Source organism: Triticum dicoccoides, chromosome 3A (assembly GCF_002162155.2).
Source record: "Triticum dicoccoides isolate Atlit2015 ecotype Zavitan chromosome 3A, WEW_v2.0, whole genome shotgun sequence".
Lineage (NCBI taxonomy): Eukaryota > Viridiplantae > Streptophyta > Magnoliopsida > Poales > Poaceae > Triticum > Triticum dicoccoides.
This window is the reverse complement of record NC_041384.1, coordinates 518,965,327-518,978,389: the sequence shown is the minus strand read 5'-3', so window position 1 is coordinate 518,978,389 and position 13,063 is coordinate 518,965,327. Positions and strand designations below refer to the sequence as shown.

Here is a 13,063-nt window from a genome sequence, read left to right as displayed (position 1 = left end):
GTTGCAAATCAAGTTTGATCTAAGTATCCAGAGACTAATTTGAAAAGAATCCTAAACACGGGTTCTAATCTTATGCACGAACTAGATGATACCCTGCGCATTGCGGCGGGAATATGTTGCAATATATTTTTAATAAGATTTGATTATACAAAACATTTGGATTAATACTATATCAAAAAACTAAAATTATATATTGTATTGGATTATTGTATACTTGAAAATATAGGTTGTATAATATAACAAAACTCTTTCCATGCATGTTGGGTGGGTCTTTGATGAGGTGACATGTGTGCATGTTAAAATAAATAGAATTAATGTAGTCCAATCAATAATGAAAAATAATTCTTATGCATGTTGTAGTGGACCTTTGTTTGACATGTATGCATGTTAAATAATATAAATAGTGTGGATAAACTATTTAGATATATAGAATACCTTACCATAGTACTATTATTATTAGTAGCTAGCCTTCTACGCTCTGACAGGTTGAGTTATACTCTTGTCTTTTTATAAATTCAGCTCCATGTTGGACGTGATGTATCTACTCGTGAGCTCATATGTTTCAGGATGAACAATAAATTCAAAAAAAGTCAAAAAAATCTGATTTTATTTTTGGAATACTTGAAGTAATGTTTTGAGCGCTTATAAAATTTCATCATGAAATCACATTCGTGAAAGTCGTGACAGAGAAGACAAAATCAACGTTCTAGAAATGGTACTTTCAAACGCGTTTTGGAGCTATGATTTCTTTTTGCCACGATTTCCACCAATGTGATTTCATGATGAAACTTTGCAAGCAATCTAAACTTTTCTTAAAGTTTTCCACACACTAGAATTTTTAGAATATGATTTTTAATTTACTGTTCATGCTAAGACCATTCAAGCTCAAGTTGAGGAAGGTACTCTCACTTCTTCTTAATCAATGAAAATGACAAGTCTTATGCCTTGTTTAAAAAAGGTACTTGCACTCCATATTCCACTACTCTGCAGTTGACAATCCAGTATTTACGCAACGAGAGTAATGGCGAGAGGGCGCCATCTGAACCCATGAGCATATGCACCCATTTTCCAAAAAGTGTATTTTAAGCACGTTTTAAAATGTCAAAAAAATCAAAAGAAAATATCATGCATACATGTTTGAAAATGTGTGTACGCGGTACAAAGTTTTATGAAAAAATGTCTTTTTCTTTTGCCTTCGCAAAAAAGACAAATTCCAGTGCTTCTAAATAATGTTCCACGACATAATTTTTTGTCTTTTTTGCACAGGCCACAATAAAAGTTATTTTTCCGTGAAACTTTATGCACGCACATAGAACATGCAGACATACCCGCGTAATTTTTTTCCAGATTTTTTTAAAATTTAGAAATATGTTTTTCAAAATGGATTCATATGTATCCGGATTCATCCATGCACTTCATGGCCCGCTTTTCATCACGTCGTTGGTGGAGTCAACTTGTACCAACGGAAGCCTGCATGCTTCATTTATTAACCGGCAATCCACAAGCCTGCCAAGTCCACCGGGCGGGGCGCGTTTGCTCTGTTCCGTCAGTCTCACAGAACGAACAGCAACACGTACATGCCGCGCCCGGCCCGCCCAACACGACTTGTGCAAAATCCACCGTAGTATAACAAGACGAGACCACGCCATCTGGCGACGGACCAGACGACCCTCCCATACCTGCTTGCTCGGGTCTTTGGTCCACAGTTCCATTCCACGTACGCCATGGCGACCGTCGGGTTCGGGCCGTACAGCGTCGCCACAGCGGGCGAGAAGAATGAGCCGACGAGGCCGCTCGCCTGCCCGTCCCCGTCCGTCCACCCGGCGACCGATGTGGACATCGAGGTCCAGCATGCCGCCGCGACCACCGCCAAGCGCCCGCGCTCCACGGGGTGCCTCCGCGGCCGCCGGTCCGTGCTCTGCTGCGGCGGCTGCTGCATGGCCTCCTTGGTCATCGCCGGGATCGTCGCCCTCGTGCTCGCCCTCACCGTGTTCAAGGTCAAGGACCCCGTCTTCACCATGAACCGCGTCACCCTGGAGGACGTCGACGGCGACTTCCTCGGCGCGGACGAGCGGCACCCGGTGTCCGTCAACGCCACGCTCAACGCCGACATCTCCATCAAGAACCCGAACGTGGCCTCGTTTAGCTACGACCGGAGCGAGACGAACTTCTACTACAAGGGGGAGACGGTCGGCGTGGCGTACGCCCCCGACGGCGAGGTCGGCGCCGACCGGACCGTGCGGATGAACGTCACGCTCGACGCGCTCGCCGACCGGATCTCCCCCAACGTCAACGTCACCGACCTCATCTTCGGCCAGAGCCAGGACTACGACCTCACCAGCTACACGGAGATCAGCGGGAGAGTGAGCGTGCTGGGGATCTACAAGAGGGACCTCGACATCAAGGTGAACTGCTCCATTACCTTGGAGGTCAGCGCCTTTAGCTCAGTCCAGAGTAAAACTACGGACTGCGTTGCAAACGTGAAGTAACCGATCATTGCTTATCAGGGGCAGGACGCCCCTTCTGTTTCTTTTTGTTCTCTATATATCCTCCCTTTCTTTTTCTTCACACTGTTTTGAGATGGATCCTCCTTTTCTTGGACCTATGTATCGTTATGTAATTATTATTATTATTAGTTACCTTTTAGGGGATTTTCATATAATTATATCAGGGTGTTCCACTTCATGAAAGGATAGAAATCAGTTGCTTAGGCCAGTTATTGTCCACTTGACAGAACAAGAGCAAAGCTACAAAATCGATTTCTAGACAGACTGGTAGGTTAACAACCTTGTTTTTGTAGTCCTTTTGCTGACGCATGCTCTTTCTAGTATTTTCTCGCTTCATCTACGCCATCTCTCATGAACAGTAACCTTTTTTTATCGTGACTCTCGGATCACAAGAATTTACAAAAAGCATTGAGGTCACGTATCGAGGTAGTGTTGAAAGATTAGATAAGTCACGGCTAAAAAAAGAGATAAACCATGCGGAAGGCATGGTGATGTACTATTTCAAGACTCAAACAAATGTGACAAGATTTCAAATAAAACATGGGGAGTTGTTAGACGTTGGGTTTTGTGATGTGTTTGATTAGCACGGAGCCGCCTCCCTTAAGAAAAAGCCAAGAGTTCCTCAACATCCCACTGGCGCCAGCGCCGGTCCGCCTCGTCTTTGGTGACCCTAGAGCCATGGCGGCGCAGTGGATCTCAAGCTTTATCAGCGGGTGGGCTCTATTTTTAGATATTCTTTTGAGTTTTGTTAGGGTTTTGTCCTCCTCGGGAAGACAAGACGGGGACGGCTTCCTGAAGATGAAATAAGGTTTTCCCCATCTAGCCCTCGTCTCGGTGGTGTGTCTGGCGTCGTCGGTGGACCTGTGGAGGTGTGTCTCCGACAAATATGTTCTTGGTGGATTTGCACGGATCTGTTCGTAATTCGGCTACGTTCCTCTGTCTTCAAATTGGATCTTTCCGATCTACGGTTCTCTTCATCAGCGGCGGTTGTTGTTCTGCTGCGTTGGTCCCATGGGGCTTTAGCATGATGACTTCGTGGCTGTCTACTACAACAAGATTTGCCCGACTCCAACAAGGAAGGGGCGATGAGGGCGACACGTCTTTGACTCGCTCTAGTGTTTGTAGTCATCGCTAGGTGGTCTACGGATCTGGATGCAATTTTTATTATTTCTGGCGTTCGTTACATCCATGATTGGAGATGAATAGATTGAAAGTTTTCTCGCAAAAGGGTGAAATTAGTTGCTTGATAGCTTGGTGTATCGAATGAGTCCCTTCAAACTGGCTAGGAATGTCGCCTTTTCTAAATGTAAAAAGTGGTTTCCCTCAATTTCTATTAATAGAAACTGCAGTTATAGGCGCCGGTCCATCAGCTAAAATTTCGGCCGGCCAGCGCGCAGCCATCCGATTTCGTCCATGTGAGTCGTTAGATTGCATCTTCCACCTCCGTTTTTAGCTCTCCCTCCCCTAGCGCGGCAGCACACAACACCTCCAGCGCGTCCTTCCCTCGTTGTCGTGTAACCTCACCTCCTCCAGTCCCCCTGCCCCGCCGACGCGGTGGCCCGCACATACAACAGACCCGTCCTCCATCCTTGCACACCTTGCTCTCGAGCTCCTAGCACCGCTAGACGCCAGTTTTGCGGCAACGCTGCTGGATGTTGCTCCGCCAGTGTCAGGTTGTAGATCCCTTCACAAACGGTTTCCAGCTCGCCGTAGTAGGTGTCGCTAGATGCAGCTCTCAACCTCTTGTCACCGGCAGGTTGCAGGTCAATGTAGGCCATCGCCACTAGCATGCAGCTCCCACCCGTCAGTTGCAGCTCCCATGGTTGCCTGTTGCAGCTTTGTATTGCTCGGTTGTAGCAAAAAACAATCATTGGTGGTAGCATCCGCGACCACCATTCCATCGATCATAGAAAAACTGGATATAGCATTCCCTACCACCAATTCCAACCCCCGCCACCACCGGATGCAGCATTTTGCAGCTCCCATGGCCGCCTGTTTCAGCTTTGTATTGCTCGATTGTAGCAAAACTAGTCACCGCTGGTAGCACCCCCGACCACTAGTCCACCGATCGTAGTAAAAATCGGATGCAACATTCTCGACCACCGGTTCCAGCACCCGCCATCACCAGATGCAACATTATAAAGCTCCCGTCGCCCCCGTTGCAGCTTTGTATTGCTGGGTTGTAGAAAAACCAAACACCGGTGGTAGCATCCCCGTCGTGGGGAGCACGCGAGTGACGTGGTCGCGTCATCTCCACGAGGAGGTCACAGCTTCTTCGTTCGACGGTTGCAAACAACCTCTCTGTCATCCCGCATCCCAGTGTCTTCATCGTTGGCTTGCAGCATCGCCCAAAGTGGATTCTATGGCTTGGTGTGTAGAGGTAGGGGATGCTTAGAGAGAGAGAGAGAGGTGCGGGCGACATAATGTGTGGCGGGAAAGTAGGGAAGGAAGGGAAGGAACGTGGGGCTTTGGATAAGATGATGGAAGACGTCACTAGGGGCCACTAGTGAACGTGCATGTGCGGGGGATCGAGGGCGATCTAACAGGGCGATCCGACGGACAACACATGTCCGGCACAAACACTTCAGTCGGCAGGCCGACCACAAACGTTTCCCTAATAGAAACCATCACTACAACCAAAGAAAACATAAAGCGAACTACAAAGTGCTAGACTAACTGCATAAGAACACCACAAAAGGAAGTGACCTAGAAAGTAAGGATGCAACCCCTCTCCGATCACAGTTCAACCAAAGTTCCATCCAACAATATATTGAACAACAAGGTAACCAGACTTAAAATTGACTATATTACAACAACATATAAGGGAGTAGCATTTTCAAACTACTGCATATTAGAAAAAGGGAAACGTGAGACTAGACCAAATATAAAACAACTCAAACAGGGAGCAAACAAATGAGAATCTTCACAACAGAATATCATATGGCACCGAGACAGGGTCCCCTAGACCAGTGGCGGCGCCAGGCCCCAAGCAGCCTGGGGCGCTGCTTGGGGCGTGATGGCCAATTCCTTTGATAACTATAGCAGTACTGTGGTCATAGTGCTACAGTCACACAAAGGCTACCCAGGGCCTGGGCATTTCCTGGTTCCGCTACTGCCCTAGATAGCCTTCCCTTTTTCCTTCAGCCACCTATGAAATGAAGAACTCTAAGGTGCCAACCTCTACTCGCATTGAAAGTTTCACTTGCTACTTCTGTTCGAGCAATTTTACCCCCATATCAGTTCTCTTTGCCTTTCCTAGTTTGTCTACAAGATTGAACAAGATTTAATCACAACACAAGATCTATGAAGAATCACAAAAGGATCCAACACCCTCTTGCATTCAAAGCATATTTCGTTAATGCAATTCCAAATAGACCATATGACGACAGATATGCCAACTGAAAGCATCAATTTCTTTTTGTTTACCATATTGAGCAATCCAAGAAGTAAAAAGAGTTTTCATATTATTGGGAGGATGTTCAGATTGAAAGTACATCTTAACATGGTCGACATGAACTTAGCTCTACTTAACAATCAATCAACAAATGATCAATTGATACTTCTTTACCACAGAAAATGCATCTATTATTACCAGCCCAACCTCTTTTTAGCGGGCTGTGTTTTGTAAGAATATTGTTTCTCAAAGTGACACATAGAGAAGTTTGATTTTTGGTGGAGTTTTAACTTTCCATGAAAACCTAGAAGGATAATATAACTCATTCATGATCAATTGATTATAAAAGGATTTCATAGTAAATTTGCCATCATTACTGAATGGCCAAGTAATGCTATCTTTGTTCTCATCTAGACTAATATCAAAACAAGCACTCTTAATCTCATTCCACTACATCAGGGTGCCTTCCCATTGGGTCCTCCTAAAAGTAAAATGATTCCAGCCTTTTTCAGAAACCTCAGCCATAGTAATGTTCCTAGTGAAGAAGAGAGATTATAGTCTAGGATAGTAAATATGCAAAGGTTTATCATCAATCCACCAGTCCTCCCAAAGATGACCATTGGCTCCATTTCCTGCATTCTTCTTAACATATTTGTAAAACAAGAACCTTACAAACAAAATACCATATCAAAATTGAGAATCTCCTTTTTTATGCTTTATCCCAGAAAGATAGGTACCTTTTAATATATATTCAACAACATGGATTACCATTGGCATTCCCCTGTTTCTAATTTGCAAATCCATTTAGCTAATAAGGCTTTGCTAAAAATATCCAAATTGGCTATCCCTAACCCCCCTTGCTTCTTGGGTTGACTACTCAACCCATTCAACAAGATGATATTTCTTTTTATCTTTATATCCCTACCAAGCAATCCTATCTCTAAAGAAGTCATTACTCTTTCTCACTCCAACAAGGATGGGGTAAATGGACATCATGAACATAGGTAGGCTGCTCAAACTTGACTGTACTAAATAAAGTTTGCCATCAACGCTTAGCATCTTAACTTGCCAGAAAGCACATTTATTTTAATCTTATTTTCAACATGCTTCCAATCTTTATTTCTTATTCTCACCTTATTGAGTGGAATCCCCGGATATTTCATCGGTAGTTCCCCAATTGGCAGGTAACGATTTTCCTATATTCCTCCCCTCTATTCACAACATCTCCAAATAAGAATCGTAGTTGTATGGTTGTCCAAATCCTAGTTGTAATCCTTCTTGAAATTCATTTTAGATATCTATGTTGAAATCCTAGTTCAAATCCAAGTAGAAATATGAGTTCAAAAAACTTTCATTGTTGGAGAGGAATATGTCTTCTAGCCATTGGTAAACAAGTCCCACATGAATACAATTTATTAAGTACAATTCTATAGCGAATCTAACTTTTTACAAAGTCGCGGCATCCTTCATATCCATATAGAGCATCCTTTATATGTGTTATGGAGGCTGGCAGAATGAAGGTCAAGTCCCTGCTAGAATTTCTCTAAGAGCTCTCAGTATAGATATACCAAGGATAAGATAACCAAGTTGTGAAATCGCAAAATCGTGAAGCGCCATGGAATACCATAGCCATTGCTAGAGCATCATGACGGATAAAGCATTGCAACAATACTAAAAAGCAGTAAACTACACCAGTGAAGTGTTTCCTTCGCAGAGAAACCCAGGTCATCGAAGTGAGACTCTTCATCTCTACCCATTCAGACATTTAATACTAAGGTGTTTGGTAGGCTGCATGAGGCCAACCCAAGTCATCGAAGTGAGACTCTTCGTCTCTACCCATTTAGTACTAAGGTGTTTGGTAGGCTGCATGAGGCCCAATCAGGCATGCGCGGTGCTAAAATAATAATTTTGACTGCATGTTATGTATGAAAATCTTGGCTCGCATGGAATATAAAGCACCAATGGGCCTGGCTCTGGAGGAACGGTCGAGCTAGGCCTAAGTGATGCAACCAAGCGCACGTGTGTGGGTCTGGCGATGAGAGTTGGGTGCGAGCTGGTGCACATGTATGCATACGTGTACGTGGATTTGCACGTGTTTGGCTGTAGTCACTTGATTTAATCTCTACTGGATTGTACAAATGTTACCTACCTTTGCATGTGGTCTATTTTTCTGACTCCCTAATCTCTTTCATCTGGACCTTTATAATGTACACGACAGTGCTTTGATCTAAGATAAGATGTACACGAAAAAGATGCACATCAACATTGTGATTCCATTCAGACGACCGGTTCGTAGTTGCATTGATGATAAATGTTTGATTTCCTATTTATGTTTGGAGTTTTTGTTTAACAAATTTTGTCAAATTTATCGCACACACCTGATCATTTGAGATTTCCTTTGACCACTAGCTTCATCTTGTTGTTTCGCACCACTTTTGTGTTGTAAGTTTTCTATTTTGAAAGTCATAGATGAGTAGTATTAAGGTGTTCATGTGTGGTGCATGTTAGTTTAGACAAATTCGGCAAATCTATCGCACACGTTCGGACTTTGAAAATTTTCTTTGACCACTAACTTCATCTTGTTGTTCTATGAAATTTTTGTGTTGTACGTTTTTCATTTTGACTTTGCGTAGACGAATAAGTCTATGCCTATCTACTATAGTATAACCTCTGTTCATGTGCTTAATGGGGTCAAATCAAGGCAAATGTATGCAACCATATGACATTTAGTGCATCAGCCCAACACAATGCAGGCAACCAAACACCGGAAGGAAGTTGCTCGTAATCCCTATTTGCCGCACTCTGCTACAAATTGCCGTTGTTTCGCATAGGTAGGCCCTGCGCATGGGCACTAGGACCCAACGAATGAGATGGGCTGGCCCTGTTAACAAATAGAGAATGTGTTATAGAACCCGGCTTTGGGAACCATCTGAAAGGTTTAGTTTTGCGAATGTCTAGAAGGTTCTTGAACCGGGTTTATTTTTCCTTTTCTTTTTACTGATTCTCCGGTCTTCATTTTTGGTTAATTATTATTTTTCTATTTTCTTCATTTAAAAATATATTTGGAATTTCAAATTTCTTTCTGTTTTTCAAAAAATATTTGAAATATCTAATTTTCTTCCTGTATCATGTCAGAATTTAAAATATCAAAAATTAAAAAAATAGTAAATATTCGGAACTTCAAAATATGTTAACATTCACAAAAAAGTTTGGAACTTCAATTTTTTTGCTTCCAAAAAATGTTCATAATTTCAAGAGTTTTCAGAAATTCATTTTTTATCATTTTAAAAAATTATTCTGTAATTCAAAAAATGTTCACAAACTTGAAAAGTTCATATTTCTTAAAATATTCGCGTTTTCAAAAAATAAAAAAATTGGAAAATGTTTGCATTCCAATAATTGCCGCAAAATTTTCAAATAAAATTACACTTTTTAAATGTTAAAAAACACAGTGCCCTGAGCCACTAGGCTCGCTACAAATGGGCCGGGCTAGTCGGGGCTTATCTCGTGCGAAAGGAGCTAGTTTAGTTAATTGCGAGTTTACTATTGAAGGTCGTGCATCAAATACTGATGCAGATAGGTTAGCTAAGTTTTCAAACACTCTTGATCAGGGCGACACCTTTGGCTGGTCCATCCCCACGATCCTTTTTGTATACCACTTCATGTGGTTTATGATCAATAAAGTTTAGCTGTACCTCTAGAAAAATATAGGAGCTCGCAAATTGCTTCCCTTATGCAGGCAGCCCATTTTTATAGATAAATAAATTATGTGCCAAGCATAATCTTTAGCCAGTTAGCCACAGATGCAAATGGCTCGAAAACAATGCAGTAACCAAACATGCCCTACGTGATACAGTGTACACCCATGATCCGTCCCGCCGCTGCAGCTCCATTATGATCCCCGGCACTCACAGTTTCCATGCATGTGCGCGTGCCTGCGGCTGCAGGCACACTGCACGAACAGAGCCGGCCCTGCTGAATCGCTGGTCGTAGTCGAACATGATATCGAAGAAGCGTATTCCGGACGTGCCAACAAATGAATACATGAGTACGTGTGTACGCCGAATCGCGGACATCCTCATACTGCTCACCATTTCTCCGGGGTGATGATGGCCTCTCCTCCTGACCTAGTCTCCATGTATACTGGTTCCAGCACTGCTCCTTCCAGTGACTGCAGCCGACAGCATTAGTAGTAGAATTCAATGGGATAACAAGCGGAGTAAAAGAAGTGGCTGTAGAGTGACTCAGCATTACTTACCAGAGAAGATATCAATTCGGTATTCAGCGGATGCATGTACTGTGTCTGAAGTACAGACATTTTATCAGAAATCATAGAGCAAGAAACTTTTAACTCGTAAAGGTAGACTAAAATTGTTGGAGTTATGTTGAATATAGTGTACAAGGTAGGTTACAGTCGAACTCTGAGTTGTATTGTGTTTAAATAGGATATGGAGTCATGTCCTAATAAGACACTTGTATCCTAGACCTCTCATATATAGTGGGGATACACACACGATGTAACCTATGCCAACATAATATCACCGGAACGCAGGGAAAGTCGGCGGCATGCGCCGGTGTCCAAGGCGACCGGGTACGGTATTGTAGCGGTGTCATGGGAGGAGCGCCCATAGTTAGGCCCCGGGGATGTAGCCATATCGATGAACCTCGTTAACAAATCTCGGTGTCGTGCTCGTGTGATTGCTTGATCCTCAGATGATCGACAATATGCATCGGATTTATTCTAACAAGTAGTATCAGGTTGTCCAGAGGCCATGGATTGTTGATGAGCAGAAGCCGAAAGAAATCGCGGAAGAAATTGGTTTGATCTGTGTATGTCAAGCAGATTTATTCTAACAAGTAATATCAGGTGATCGATAATATGCCTTGGATTTATTTTAACAAGTAGTATCAGGTTGTCCAGAGGCCCTGGATTGTTGATGAGCAAAAGCCGAAAGAAATCGTGAAAAAGATTGGTTTGATCTGTGTATGTCAAGCGGATTTATTCTAACAAGTAATATCAGGTGATCGACAATATGTTTCGAATTTTTTCTAATAAGTAGTATCAGATTGTCCAGAGGTCATGGATTATTGATGAGCAGAACTCGAAAGAAATCGCGGAAGAGATTGGTTTGATATCGGGCCAACAAAGCTCGGAAAAATCGAAGTTGACAGGAGGCATCGGATCGATGGAAACTCGGAAGCATGTCGGCGAGATGGAAGCAATCAGGAGCAGCATCAGATCCCGCTGATCCAGGCGGCGGCAGCCAGGCACGTAGCAGGACGCGTGTGTCGCGAGCAGCGCGTGCGTGCAACAGGCGCCTGGCCGAGCAAAGGCCCAGGCGGGACCTCGAGGCCCAAAAGCTGGGCTGGCGCATCTTGGGGGCCAGGCACGCTACAGGCACATGCAGGGTCGAGCAGCGGAGGGCGGAGGCGTGGATGAGGCACTGGTGTACGGAGGTGCAAGCTGCATGCGATTGGTGAGATTTGTTTAGTAAAAAATAAATCTGCACCTGGTATGTAGTACGTGGCTTGAGGTTAGCAACATGGTGAAAAGAGAAAAAACATTGGGAGTTGCCGGACACAAGTTTGGTGCATCCACGGAAGCTACCCGGAAGAGACAATTTTTCCTTTGAATTTGTTGCTAAGTGTGCACGTGGTTTTACCGTGAGGTTTGCAGATGGATCATGCATACACAGGATGCCAAAGCAAGGCACAGAGATGTGCGGGCGGACATGACGCAGGGTGCAGCATGGATGTAGTCGAACAAGTTCAGCTGGGTCGGACTAGACAGTCTGACGTGATCGATGCAAGTCGGTTGGTACAGAAGAGGGTGGTGGGATCGGCGGCGGCGACATAGGAGCGTGGTGTTGATGGTGACTGACTTCTGGGCGTGGAAACACGTGGTGCACATGCCCGAGGCTTGTACGGATCGACAAGACTATGGCGCGGGATTGATTCAAGGTGGTGTATACACGGAGCTTGAAGTCGATGAGGCGCAGGGGTGGACTGATCATCTACCATGGAGTCATGTTGAAGGTGAAGCTGGAATCTGACGGAAGACTTCACTCGGTGCTGATTGAGGGGCTACGCCGTAAGACGTCAGAGAGTCGAAGCCTATTTCAGCAGGAAAAAAGCGAGGCACGCGTAGTTCGGACTGGAGCCCGGTGGTCTGATGGAAGCGTGAAACTCGTCATCGGTCGGTGATGATCAGTGGTACTCTGCAGTGGGGGTTGAGTGGTGTGGGTTCACGACCCTTGAGACTCGACCGGGATAGCAGAGGCTCGACACGGTAATAGCGGCGAGGCGTGCGGTACGCATGAAACATGGAGACGGGCCAGGGCTTTGGTGGTCATACATGTGATGAGACAACTACGAATTTGACTCGGGATGACTAAAAGCAATGGTGAAATTTCTTCAAGTTTCAGACATGCAATCAAGAAATGAGCGGTGATGTTGATTTCAGGTAACTCTTATGTGTGACATCCAATATGTAAGTTGTTCACTTTCATGCAGGTCAGTGATCAGTGTGTGATGGTGTTGGACGGATACTCTGAAAGTTGGGAGCACAGACTAGAGTAAAGAGGAACTTAATTTTGCTCGAGCGTTGACTGTGGTCAAGAAAAGAAGGGACTACAAGTTGCAAGTGGAGTAATATGGAGTCTTTGGAGTAGCAGTGGTTCTCATAGGATAAGCTCAAGTTCAATGTACATGGAAATTTGACGCATTGACGAATTCAAGGTGATGGAGAATATTCGTCAATGTGAAGTTTATTGGAGTTGTGTCGAATATAGTGTACAAGGTAGGTTACAGTTGGACTCTGAGTTATATTGTGTTTAGATAAGATATGGAGTCGTGTCCTAATAAGACACTTGTATCCTAAACCTCTTATATATAGTAGGGGTAGACACACGATATAACCTATGCTAACATAATAGCACCGGAACGCAAGAAAAGTCGGCGGCATGTGCCGGTGTTCAGGGCGACCGGGTGCGGTATTGTAGCGGTGTTTAGTCAAGCCTCGGGATATAGTCATATCGATGAACCTCGTTAACAAATTTTGGTATCGTACTCGTATGATTGCTTAATTCTTGAATAATCGACGGTATATCTCGAATTTATTCTAAGAAAAACAACGACTCCAAACCAACACGATGGTCCATGG

The 13,063-nt window shown here is 44.1% G+C and overlaps 1 protein-coding gene across 1 annotated transcript; it reads left to right on the top strand.

The window, feature by feature from the left end:
* The first annotated feature begins 1,547 nt into the window (after positions 1–1,547).
* LOC119271930 lies at positions 1,548–2,715 on the top strand. The gene has a single exon (XM_037553563.1). It carries the CDS (start codon positions 1,725–1,727, stop codon positions 2,487–2,489), a length of 765 nt encoding a protein of 254 aa, XP_037409460.1. The 5' UTR covers positions 1,548–1,724; the 3' UTR covers positions 2,490–2,715.
* Positions 2,716–13,063: the final 10,348 nt, after the last annotated feature.

Bases quoted from the DNA above. Each gene is read 5' to 3' on its own strand.
- LOC119271930 (XM_037553563.1), top strand. From the start codon at position 1,725: ATGGCGACCGTCGGGTTCGGGCCGTACAGCGTCGCCACAGCGGGCGAG.